Source organism: Lasioglossum baleicum, chromosome 8 (genome assembly GCF_051020765.1).
Source record: "Lasioglossum baleicum chromosome 8, iyLasBale1, whole genome shotgun sequence".
Taxonomy (NCBI): Eukaryota; Metazoa; Arthropoda; class Insecta; order Hymenoptera; family Halictidae; genus Lasioglossum; species Lasioglossum baleicum.
In genome coordinates this window covers 18,217,303-18,230,605 of record NC_134936.1, presented here as the reverse complement: position 1 = coordinate 18,230,605, position 13,303 = coordinate 18,217,303, and the positions used below count along the sequence as shown (strand labels likewise).

Here is a 13,303-nt window from a genome sequence, read left to right as displayed (position 1 = left end):
CCTCTCGGAATCTGTTTGCCTAATTTCCGAGTCACCCGATATGCTAGTCGATCTCAAAGAATGTCAGATTGTCCGCGAAGTGAATTGTAGAGAATTCTTATTTTTTATTTCCAGGAACCACACAGAAGTTGCCCGACTAATCACTGGCCTATTCTACTTGCGCGTATATCGAAGGTGTTTGCAGCTTTCGTATGATTGCGAGCATGTTACGATTCGCTGGTACATCATGGTGCAGCGTTCAACACTCGGCTGAAGTAACATAAAAGATGTCTACATTACTTGTCCGAACACAATGGCTGACCTTATTCTACTTCCAGAATGAGAGTTCGCTCTATTTCTGTGCGATACGCGCTGTTTTTCAACCAAATTCTACAAAAGCTTCCAGAGCATAGGCAGCGTAATTGCTACATAAAAATACTAGATATAACTAAAAAAAGCATAAATAGAAAAAGTAGAAGCCTTCTATAATAAACATACGCTCAATTTTCTTGTAAACTTCGCTCGCGCTCCAGTTCAGCATTTTCACCCAGATTCCGACATTTAACGACCGTAACTGCGATTTATTCACCCTCGTGTAACAACCGCGGTCTACGCAGTGTTCCGAATAGCAACGCTGCAGCGCTATTACAGCCTCGAATTAACATTTTTTTCGGACGAACACCGCTTAACGATTTTAAAATTCGACGAACCAATTACGGACCGGGGCGTTGATGAAAAGTGTCAGGGCTTGCTTGCATCAAAGGTTGTTTTTGCGCTGTGCGGTGACCGGGAATCGCGGGGAAAACCAGACGGATATGCGTTCGACGCCGATGAACCCGGCTATTCCCGCGGGACTCGGCATCGTTCCGGATCCTAACGCGAGATTTCCATTTTCCGGCTATAAATCAAAATGTCGTCGATTCGGCCGAACGGTAGCCCGCTTTTTCCCGGGCGCTATCACCGGGTTGCGCGTCGGCCCCCTGCGGAAAGGTAAATAACGATCGTCGGAGACGCGCGGCGCCAAGGGCGACATTAAAAGTCTCGGTCTTGAAAACTTTTCAACCCTCTCGCGGATTCTTTCGCGCCCCCGCAGTTCGGATACCTGGGTTCGATCACCGGTCGGCGGGATGGGGCGCGGAACTTGGGCAATTACGCGGAATTAAACTCTTTAAAATTTATAACGGCGGAGGAGAGGAGAGCGGCTCGATACTACGGCGCGGCGCACGCTGGGACAAACCGATGGATTCTGTGATAAAATTAAAGAACTTCTTATAGAAATGAGATTGAGCGATGACTTTTTGTTTTAATTAAAGCTGAAATATTGCACATTATGGGAAAAATATAGAGATTATGGTACGAACGTTTTCTACTTTGAAAATCGGTTCAGTAAACTTGCAGAATTTCAAGGAAATTGTGGTTTATCCAATGCCATGTCCGGATAGATTTTTTCTTGACATGGTGTAAATCGTTTCCTGTAGATTTCGTCATGCTGATTTCAAATCTGACCGTAAAATTGTTTACCACCTCAGGATTTTGCAAAAAGTCGATTTTGATTTGTCATCGGTTTCAATTCATCGGTTTGTCTGACTGTGAGTCGCCACGCGGTGAGACGGCCGATTTCTTTGGATGTTTGCTGCCTCTTTAACGAGGCACGCCGGCCGCGTTGTTATAAGTTGAAAAACTAATCGCGAGATGCCCCACAGCGTTGGATGGACGGCTGCTCCGAATCGCGGAGAGCCTCGCAGAGTCGGAACGGTCTTGAATGGCAGAATGCGAAGAAGTTTCGTCGGTCACTCGCCCCGAAAATTCGTTTTTCCCCCCGTTGTATTTTCGAACAATGCGAACGCACGCGCGGGAGAGAACGGTCGATGCGCGGAGCCACTTTAATAAGCAAACTGACCAAATTGGATTGGACGTTCGAGCGAATCCGGCCGGCTCGCGGCGCGCGGCGGGAGGGTAAAAAACTATTCGAAAACGCGGACAACTCTCGGCGGGCGCGGCTGCAGTGTTTTCCGACGGGAGAGAATTAAAAATTCACCCTCGAGAACCGGCATTCTTCTAAACGAAACCCGATCATGAATCATTCATTCCTTTCGAAGTTGTTCCGCGCAAACGTTTCCGCGGAAACGTTTTCAACGAATTTTCGTACGGTCTTGTCAATCAATAGGGAATATCGATTTGGATACGATGAATTGATGCGTGGACCGGGCACCGGGCACCGGACAATTTTCTGCAAGAGAAGCAAAAAGTCGGAACAATCGAATGGTCATCGGCCAATACGATATAGCCCGGTTATAATGCGATCTCCGATACGCTGCAAGCTGTCCCTTTCAGTATTTATTCGGCTAGCAACCGCTCCGCGCGTTAATACGTATCGGCTATAATTTATCAGGCAATAATTGACGAATCCGATTACCGTTGTATCGTTCGCCGTTGGCTTCCATCCTTTCCGAATATTATCCCGATATATTGGTTGCGCGCAGCCAATGTAATGAACTGCTAGATCCAATTATGTGCCCTCTCGTGTGCGCAAGAATCGATTCACCGGGAGATTCCAAACTAGAGAAAACTTTTCATAGTAGCTAAACAGCAACATGGTTGAAACCACGATTCGCCTCCGAGATGATCAACCTCGAAAATTACAAGTAGAAAGCGCGGTATGAACGTTATGTTCTATTTTCACGACTTCTACATTGAAATGCATTAAAATTGCAGGAAGTGGAAAGGGCTCGTTATGGTCGAACACGTTCGGTAATTACAGTTCGACAACGCGCGTAAATTATTTCCTATTTTAATCAACTCCCCACACAGCTGGTTACATTAAAATTACATGGAGATGAAAGAGCACGTTGTGGTCAGACGTATTTGCCAATTCCCGTTGAACAGGAAAATGTGAATTCCATTTTACGCGGCTTGGTTTCCGAGATAATTAACTTCCAAAGTTAGGCACATGCATTAAAGTTACATCAAGTGGAAACGGTACGTGACAGTCAGACGTAGTTGCCGATACCTGTTCACCGTCTCTGCTAACACGATAAGTCTCTCTGTGCTCGACAGATTTTACAATTTAATTATATTTCAGGCGAGCTGTTGGAAAGATGATCGGAAAGGATCAAGGAGAGCGGTACGTTCGCGTTGTCCGATGAATCTGGCGTGGAAGAATCGAAGAAGCAGACGCGAAATTCGATGGCAATGATGGACACCGATCGAACTTCCTCTGCCAAGGATCCCAGGAAAGGGAAATGGCAAGATCGAATGGGACGATGGGGCGATGGGGTGAAGGTTGATGCTATTTCAGGAAGCCGTGGTGATTACGCTTCGGTCGCCAATGAGAGCTTATCTCGCCACCTTGTAAAGAAGTGTCTATATATACGTAGCCATTACTGGCCGCGTGGCCGCGCGGTGGAAGCTGCATCCCTTCCCAACTTCACCCCTAACCCGTCTCGTCGTACCTGCCCTTGCATCTAAACTCCGTCAACCTCGGCAAGTTATTATGTCGTGAAAATAACGAGAAAATTGGAAAGCGGTTTAGCCGCGAACGTGAAAGTGGTGTCAATTACTGTCGGCATTCTCGATACCGGTTCTTCTCTGCCGGTAATTAAACAAGCCGATCACTGCCGTTCGCGTCGCGCAACTTCCGGTTAGCCTTGATAACTTCTTTTTTATCAATTTACAAGATATACAGGGTGGTCCTTTTAAGTAAGGCCACCTTGATATGTCTTCGGGTTATTGCGATGCAAAAAATATTTCTGTTAATGGATCTCGAATGTCTCCAAGTATCGTTAGAGTTCGTGAAAAAATGCATGACTACTTTTTAATCGCGCAAAAAATGTGGAAAGCCAGATTTTTAACGTCAATGAGAAAATTGCACGGAGTGCAAGGAGAATATTTTAAACCGGAGCCTGTGCTGGGAATAATATTAGAAACGCGAGCGTTGAAATGCAGACTTTTAACATTGATGAAAGTAATCGTAGAGCGTGTGCAAGGGTAGAAATGCATTTTTTAATCCTCAGGGTATTCAGGGTATACTTGTAATATCAGAAATGCGAAGGTGAAAATACAGAAGCAATTTGTCTGCGCGCGAGACCTCATCTACGAGAGCACGTGCCGAAGCATTAGTTGGGGAATGCTTATACACGGACCGAGTATGCTTTGATACAAGCTAGCTGGGTCGTCTGACCATTTCTGGCCATTTCCACTTGCATTAATCGCTGTACCAGTTATAATCGTGGTGTGGTGTTCAGCAAACATTTGTCTGCTGGAGCATACGAGTAGAATTCATATTTCAAGTTCAGGACGATGAAACTTGCGAGCTGCGCCTTCCGCTAATGATTGACCCTCGCCACTGCATTACTCGAAACTATGATATTTATGATAATCGCGCGATCTCCGCGTTCTTCGTCTCAAGCAACGAGAAAACATAATCCCTCCGACTATGAGACGCGGTAATAGCATCTATTTTTTTCCCCAACTGAGTATAATATTATAGTCATCCTGGAAGACGCGTCTGCTCTCTCGCGAAGCTCTGTTCAGGTTCCGAGCGTCCCCTCTGTTCAGCACAGCTAAGAAGCAAATTACTTAATTATGATGAAAAATCGATGGCACGCGGATGAAGCCGTTGACACGGAAGAAAATAGAGGCGGCCCCGTTCACGGCGGCGACAAAAAGCAGCTGTCCCGCGGCTGACACGCCACAAAGTCAGACCGTCAATCATCACGGGACACCGACGCTTTATTGAGATAAAAAGAGCCGCCCATTGGCTCCGTTACAAGTAGACCTGCGGCGGTAATGATGCTCGCAGGAAGCAGAGGGGAATCGGTGTTCCCATCGATCGATCCCGGAGCCTCCTTCCCTTTCCGATTCCGCTTTGTCCCCGAAGCGTCGCTCCGGATAAAGGAACGAGTAGTTCGAGTCTGTGGAAAATCGGACCTCGGCCTGCACCGAGGCGACGCGACGCGACCGAATCACGGTGATTGATGCTGCGCGACGATGATTTGCTTTTTCGCGCCTCTGAATGGACGCCGATGCAGCCGGTAGCTTTAATGAAAGGGAACGACGACAGCCTGGGGAACATGGTAATCCGAAAAATATCCCCGTGGAATATCGACAACTGTTGTCCCTTAAAATAACCAACGGCGCCATACTTCCTCGACTATAATCATGCTGTCCAACAAATTTCCACCTTTTTCTCCGCTACTCGCTATACAATATAGACTTTCACGTACGAAAAGATCACGTTTTCGTTTATCATTCGCAAAATTCGTTTGTTTCTTTTAATGTCCATTGCCGATCGTTCGCAGAGACGAAAATAAATAGTGTTCGCGGTCAGTGCTTTCGCGATCAATGTTTTTGGACCAGCAGGTTCGGAGTCCTCGAATTTCGGCGGAATTTCGCGAAAGTGTTACATATACGGTACAGAGTAATATTCGGAAGAAAGAGCAGTCATGTTGGATCCCGTGAGAAACACGGTATTCCGCGCATTCAGACGTTCTTGTGGCCTATAGTTTTCTTACGAGACGGGAAACTGGGTTAATCATTCGCGATTCACGGCTCCAGGTGAGTGGAATTTTTGTTGCTGTCGATTTCAGGAGGTCGCGAGCTTTCATCGCGCGTTTGTAGTAATTTGCTGTCGCTTTCTTCGCAACTCATCTCTACGGATTATACGGCAGAGTTTATTTATCCACTGTGTATAGAATTTACGTGAAAGTTCACGTACTCTGAACATTTGATAAAATACGAAGAGCACTGCAATTTATTAAATGCTACTTCACAAGGAGAAATATCATACGCGTATATCAATAACTTGCGTTTGTATGTATTTCTAGAAGCACGAACTGTATGAATAAATTGCAAATATATATATATATAAATTTTCATTCAATAATTCAGGAATGTCGGGATCAAAGAAACATTTATACGTTTTTTTTTATAAAAACTTCCACTGAACTCCGAATAAAATAAAAAGAGTAATAGAATTTTCCATTGTGTAATCATATCTTCGATAATATGTCCTGCCTTTGTTTCCAGTTTTTCAAATTATCGAATTGGAATGAATATGCTTTATGGCGCTCCTTTCATTTCTTGATGGAATACAAATACTTTTGCAACGCGTCGACGTGTTCCCACTGTAGCGTCAACGTAGCGTCCATTGTCCGCTAATCGCGATGTTTTTCGATCGCAACGCACTGACGCAACGGGCGAAAGAAAACCATTTTTCAAGGCTTAATTCCCGTATAAATTGACTATGAAAACGTATCCGTTGCGCGGCGGCGGCGGCCGTTCGTTCTTTGTAGTAAGTAGAAACGGTGCGTAATGAACAGCCGCGCCGCGCTGCGCCGCGCTGCGCCGACCAGGCCGTATTCAATAGCACGCGCGGCCGGCCGGAATTCAAATTGGATTTTTCGAGTACGGTGGGCGAGCTGCGACAAAAATTTTCTACCACATTTTCCACTTATTTTTTCATGTAAATCCACTCTGTTTCGGGCTGTACGATTCTCGTTCCGTGCGTTCCGACGACATCCCTATGCATGAGACTTTTGCCGTTTTACACGAATCATCGCACCGGTGCTATACGAGAGCAACGATCGCCTCAAAGTTCTACTCTCTCGTTAAGGGGCCAGCCTCGTTTGCGCTAGATAAAAGATCAATCTGGGCCGCGATTGCCCTCAAATTCCTATTTTCACGTTTACGAGGCGTAATTCGGCATTATTCGGCAGCATTTAGCTGTCGCAGCTTTATGAAAATAGCTACATGCGCAGCTGTATGCTTCGAAATAATGTATGTAAATCATGCCTCGTAAACGAAAAAATAAGACTTTCCAGAGCGATCGCGGCCTAGATCGAGAAATGAGAACCATTCGGCACCCTTGCAATCCTGGATAAACGAGTCTACTCCGTAATTATGTGGTGGGCAATTATAATTCATCTGCTAAAGTCGTCAAGGAACTACAGTCTTCTGAAATACATTTTCGAGGTAAAATTGAAGAAAAATTCAGAGAGCGGGTTAGGCTAGGTAATTTTTCCTCTCGAAACGAGTGGTTGTCAGCCAATGAAACATTTACGATCTAGCGCGTGTGTAACAGCGGCGGCCACGCGTCGCGTCGGGTCGTTAAATTTCACCGTGCAAAGTAAGTTCGAGCGGTCGGTCGTCCGGTTACACGGAGTTTTCGTCGTTTTCATTATTTATCAGCGGAATTTACGAGACTGGGAGCTAGCAGGGTCCATTCGCCGGATTTACCGGGGGCACTAGATCTCCGTTTGAACTTTATGATAAACACGTTCGATATTCCCGGGGAAAATTAAACGTTGCCGGCGACACTCGACTTTCCGAAGACACTGCCGCCGCGCCGCGCCGGCCTTGTTTCGAAGAGTAATACCCGTTCGTTCTCCGTTTTCCCGGTATGTGTTCGTCCGACTGGATGGCGCGTTCGCGCGACAAGGTCCTCGTTAGATTACCCGGATAGCCCGTAAATCTTCATTGTAACTTCCAGGATCGGACTCACCTGTGGGCGTGCATGGTGTTCTTGCTGCTTCCACGAGGTCCTCGCGACTTCCGGGCGGCGCCTCCAGCATTGTTCCGCTTCCGGAGAATTTTTTTACGCACAGCAGGCTCAACGCTGCAACCGAAGAAACCTAATATTACTATCCAACTGTCAAGCTCAGCACTCATTCTGCACATTAACTCTCTATGGATTTTCCTTAGCGGAATCTATCGTATTTTGCAACATCTGCGAACGTCAACACTGATAAGCTCATCGCGTTACAGCAAACCCTCGGTAGAATATAGTCTCTCTCTTCGGCATCAGAAATGGAAAGTCCCCTTTTCCCGCAGAATTAACATCGAGACCGCAGCGAGACGCACAGTCGACAGACCGGCTCGCAACACCTGTAACAACTTCCTTTTCCGTGCAATTTAACATCGACCTAGACACCATCCACGCTAAGAGGGGCGAGCACGTTTCTGCGGGACCCAAAGGCAGAGAGCCGGTTGTGCAGCATCCGCGTGAGAACCGCGTTGCATGGGTCGGTATGCGTTTTAATTAAATTTTCACAACGACAGTGGCGGTGCGAGTGCTCGCCGTAATGCTGCGTGCACACGTGCGCGTCGTTCCAACGACGAACACTATGGAAAAGTATTTATACAAGCGCACCTGTTCTTACGCAAGCGGGCTAATACTGTTTTACCTTTGTGCCCGGCGCGGAAAGAGGGTATTAACAACACTGTTGCGTCGTTTCCCCGCGGTAACGCTTAGGGGGTACCGTGCATGATTAATTTCCCAGGCTCAGCCGAAACACACGGCGCCCAAAACACGTTTAAGGGAACATTTTCGGCGGCGTCGTGCTACGCGTTAAATTGCGATTTTAATAAATGAAAAATTTAATTAGCTACACAAAAGACCGCGTGATATGTACCTGGTTTTTGCTCGCGCTTCTCTTCCCTTCGAACAGAGTTGAACTATGAATTCTATTTTTCCGTATACAGGGCAACATTTGTTTCAACATTTTTTGTATTTTCTGTACATTACTGAAAATTGAACTGTTAATAATTCTCGCGTTGCCGTGTCCAACCGCGAATGGGGATAGCAGCGTAGTTTTACGGAACATTTTGATAGCCGCGGCTCCTCTCGGATTTATCATATAAGAAGCCAGGCGCGGATCATTTTCAGTTTTTGCCTCCGCGGTGGGTTTGTTCCTGTAATTCTGAATTCCCGGAGGAAGTAGGATCCGCGTTCGGTCCGTTAGTCGGACGCGTATGAGATCATTATAAACGTGACACTAACGAAAAGTTCCATTATCCGTGAACAGGTCCGCCGGTTTGTTAATGAGCCAGTCACATTGTTCGAGCTGGCTTCCCTTTGTCCCGTCCGCTCCATTCCAGCGCGGCAAAGGGATGAAACTGCTCCTCGGGTATGCCCGAGCACGAGCGACGATCATTTAATTTGTTGAAACGTGATCGAGGCGTTCCTTCGTGGAACGGAACCGTCTCTATTACTCTATTCCGCGAGCCGAAGTCGAGGCTAATCGAGAGAACGAGAGAACGAGAGAAAGAGAGAGAAAGAGAGCTTCCTTTTATCCCTTCAATCATCGGTAATAGCTTCAAAACACAAATAGAAAATTTCCGGGTACCGATCATCGAGTTGCCCACGATGGTACCCGCTATTGACGTTTCGCTTCGCGGACAAGCACGATTTTCTATTACGCTGTTCTTTCATCAATGAAGAAAGGAGTACTTTCCCCTCTTCTCGGTCATCGATAGTGGATCGGAAATAGGCTAGCGGGGACGCTTAATGCTTGTATCGACGTTTCTATTTCGAATCGCAGAGAACGTTGTCGCATCGAGGACCGTTCTCCTGCAGGATCCCGACGATTCGTTCTTCGTCCTCTTATTTTCCGTTGCTCCGCTTCCCGCGAAGAATTCCACACGCTGGCGACCAAGAAACTTTTCTGGATCGCGGTCCCCGTTTCCTGCGGTTCAATTTTCGTCCTTTGACGCCACCCGAAAGCCAGGAAGCATCGAATCGCGACCGACGCCAAACGATCGCTTTGTCTCGCTCTATTTTCCAATGGGTTCGGCCTCTTCTGCTTCTTCCCTTCGATTTCAGTATACTCTCTCTCTCTCTCTCTCTCTCTCTCTTTCCATCTTTCCACTCTTTTCTCGATCCTTTTGTGATGGCTAGATCGAACAGACCGCTCGCTCTCCAACGCGGCACGCCGCGCCGTCGCCGCGTTCTAATCTCCGTCGAGCGCCTCGCTCCGTCGCCTCTCTGTCGGGCGAGTTTGCGGATACTTTCAAAGCAAATTCGTGAGCCGCAATTGCAGATAAAATTGCGGCTTTCAGGCCCCGCCTCGAAGAATCCGCTAACCGTATTTCTGCGGTCGCATTGTTACGAAACTCGTGTCCTCCTTTTTACAACCGGAGCTCTCGCCGAAATTCTGTTACCGGCAGGAGGACTCTCCTTCTAGTCCTAGCACACGCGATGATAACATTGTCTGATTAGTACCGCTTCATACTAGTTACGTAACCAGGTCGATTCTCGTCTAGCTCTCATTGTCAGACCAGGCCCGGCAACGATTCACTTGCTCGATCATAGAGGGATTCCACTGCATTAGTCCGACTAGGATGGATCTTATTCCACTTGTTAATTAACTAGATTTTCTAATTGTCTGGTCCGAGAACAGTCGGTCCCCGTCGCCATTTCACCGACGACGCTATGCTTCGGTTAGCCTAATTCGCTCGAGGATAATCCTTATTCCATCTGTATGAGACAGGGACAGGACTTTCGCGAGAATTGTCTGATCGTACACAGACCTCATTCTCCCGGAGCGTCTTTGTTACAACCGACATGGAATTGTCTAATGAAATTGTCCCTGCTTTACATACATTTCAAATTTAATCTTTGTTCTTCCTAGCTGGCCGGCCACTATTCTGTTTGGTGACCTCACCTAGTTTCTTTTCCGATATGGTAGAACATTTTTCGAAACTTCTGTGTTGTACTTGAACAAGTGAAAAACAGATCGATCATGGGTCGAACGAGTAGCATACAGCTAGAAGCATAACTGAGATCATTCGCACTTTACATCAGACTAACTCCCCAACGAAAATGGCAGTTAAAAAGTTATTCTGATTTCAAGTGCGTTTATGCAATTTCCAATTTTCATAGACAAATTTTTCAGAAAGTCATATGAAATGAAATCCTTTTTCTTAATGGGAACAGCCTTCCCAGATCTGAAACAAATAAAAAACGTACCGAATTCTATCGAATTTGATATTCTGGCATTTTTTGAAAATTTCCATGAGCCATAAATGCATAAAGATCCGCAGTCTAGTGATCAGTTATATGCACCTAACTGTAAGGCGACCATTCTGGGAGCGCGGGAGCGCAGTTTCGGAATCATCGTGTTCCAGAGGAGTTCGCGAAGAGCAGGAAACGTATCGCCTCCCATTATTTTAGAAATGTATTACCCGAGTAGTCGCTCCGCGATCGGAATCGGAGCCAGGACGTTTCGGTTAGCCAGGAATGTTGCGGAGCAGTTCGAGGCAGAAATTATTCACGGAACATTCGTTCCGAACGTAGCACTGCACCATGCACCCGACCCGAACGCATACTTCGATCACGAAGGGCGTGTTTTCGAGGTTTCGTGCGCTTCGAATGTCAAGTTGACTGACTGAGACAGCGATGACAGCTCTTCGCCGCGAAATACAAACATCGCTCGCTGCCTCTCGTCGTTCATCCGCTTTTGGCTTATGCTGGAGTTAGAGTTCTTCCAGGAACGAGATCGAAGGAACGGAACCCTTTACGATCGCCTCGGTTTCCATTCTTTATTCGTCATCCAGTGGCTTCCCGTCCGGAGATACGTGAGACGAAACTCAATACGGCCGGGGACTGGCCGATCCTGGAAATTCAAGGCTCGCCCGGGCTTCCGGGGAATTTTATTTATCCGAATGCCGTGGCCGTTTATCTCCAGGCCGGAGATCTTCCGCAACCGGTAATCCATGACCACAGATGGCGTCTCAAAATCCAATTTTTTACCGAGAAACCGTACAAGAAGTGTCTAATGTACCGGGTCTAAGACGTGACTTTGTGGATTCGGTGCAGGACGTTTTATTCTAGGAACAACGCGGACAACTATGAATGCAACGACGGGCGTCACTCGAACTCACCCCGCTTCACGTCTCGCCACGTGTTCGTGATTTCGTCGAGTGTTCCTTGCCAGGTTGGTGTTCACCCATGTAGTCCTCTCACATCGTTCCGACGTACTTCGTTCTTCGGACCTGAAACAACAGATAGACTGGTCAGGAATACTACAGTGTTGAAAAAGTTCCAGAACAGTCTAGTTTACAGGAAACAAATGTCACTCGATTTTCCAATCCAAATTCAAATATTTTTAATTATATTCTTTATATATTAATTGATAAAGATTTAAATATTACCGAAAGTACAAGTCCTCGTGTGTGTGAATTCGACTTCTCGATGATCGCTATACATATGTATATGTATACGTATATGATTTACTTGAATATAAGCTTTCCCACGTAGAAACGTCACGCAAGAGGTGTAAGAGGTCACAACATTCTTTCAGTCCCCGATATGAGATATCAAATTCTATCGGTGACAGTGCCGTTGTGGAATATAAGTTGCACAATATTAGTTTGGTCGATACGGTGGGGGATGCGTGCGAGCAATTACTAAAGAACTCGTACGTAAATCGTGTACAGAAATCTGAGGGATAAAATCAGGAGTGAAATTTTCTTCGTTGTAAGACAGCAAAGCCAATGTTCGTTGAAAAATGGAATCCGTCGCAGGTTCTCGGTAATTGATGGGACAACTGCACGGCGCGGCGCGGCGTCGCGTCGCGTCGTTACTTCGTGGAAAGACGGGGGCTCCAGGTGCACCCGGTGGCAGATAATGGCTCCGCCATCCGAACGTCCGCTAACTCTCAGGATACCATCGTTCGGAACTCCTGCAGGAGCGGAGTCCTGACAGCGAGATCCAGTTGTGTCGGTCGAACGACCGCCGCGCCGCGCCGTGCCGGTCGGACCGGTAATTGGTGTCTGAAAGCTGTTTTCAGGCGGAAACCAATCGTCCTACTCGGGGTGGGAAAGTTTCACGGCTACTCCGGACGGAGTTTCTCTACGGCTGTCCAGTTACAATCGGCCAGAGATGGCTCGCGGTGACTGGGAACACGGAAGAAAAATTGGGAGCGGTGGCACGTGAAAACTGTCGAACACCGACCGCCCCGGTGTCTCCGGGTCCCCGTGCAACCGCAACACCCTCTCGACCATTGCGATAACGAAAATCTATGGCCTAGCGCATCCACTGGAATCGTCTTCCAAGCCCCAGTGTCACTCGATGCATCGACACACACCCCGAGTAAACCGATAATTAAACTGCGGAAGAGAGGAAGGTTTCTCTCGAGTCTCAAGAATTGTTTTCGCTACATATTATTATCGGGGTCTCGTTTCGCAACGATTCAATTCGTTGTTATTGCCGGTTCGAGGTGGTTTTTATTGAATCTAGAGCACCCAGGAAAGAGAGAAATTGCAGGCGAGGGCTGTGTGAATGTAAGTCACAGTTACGGAATCAGCTGGCAGCACAGCCGAACGAGGTGAAAAAGTGGAGATTAAGAAGAGAGCCGAGCATTCCTTATCTTGTAACAGTGCCAAGCGCGACGAGGGATGGGCAAGGGAGAACATTAAGAGATAAAAGATTCTTCGTCACGGAATTTACGAGCAATTTCGTTCCGGAGCACCATTCGTGGACGCTTACAGCGGGTTTCGAGGTTTCCTTTTTTCACTTCGACACCGTATCGATTACATTCGATGT

General features: G+C 47.0%; 2 protein-coding genes across 12 annotated transcripts in view; one reads left to right on the top strand and one right to left on the bottom strand.

Annotated features, from left to right (window-relative positions):
• The window catches only part of LOC143211590 (uncharacterized), a 150,377-nt gene that overhangs the window by 27,480 nt on the left and 109,594 nt on the right, over positions 1 to 13,303 (top strand). Inside the window, exons 6-7 of one of the 7 annotated variants that reach the window (XR_013009484.1) lie at positions 115 to 2,958; positions 3,062 to 13,303. The exon at positions 3,062 to 13,303 is cut by the window's right edge and continues 39,919 nt beyond it. The exons of 4 other annotated variants lie outside the window; for them this stretch is intronic. The gene's annotated coding sequence lies outside the window, so the exon portion shown is untranslated. The remainder of the gene's footprint in view (positions 1 to 114; positions 2,959 to 3,061) is intronic. 2 more of the 7 variants (XR_013009486.1, XR_013009485.1) reach the window with 2 other exon arrangements.
• LOC143211583 (uncharacterized) overlaps positions 1 to 13,303 on the bottom strand; it is a 134,087-nt gene that overhangs the window by 25,549 nt on the left and 95,235 nt on the right. For 4 of the 5 annotated variants that reach the window (XM_076429403.1, XM_076429402.1, XM_076429404.1 and 1 more), the window contains 2 exons: positions 11,641 to 11,751; positions 7,481 to 7,594 (listed from right to left, as the gene is read on the bottom strand). In XM_076429403.1, coding sequence (XP_076285518.1) covers positions 7,481 to 7,594; positions 11,641 to 11,751 — 225 coding nt within the window. Of the gene's footprint in view, positions 1 to 7,480; positions 7,595 to 11,640; positions 11,752 to 13,303 lie in introns of those variants that run through there. The other variant, XR_013009483.1, reaches the window with a different exon arrangement.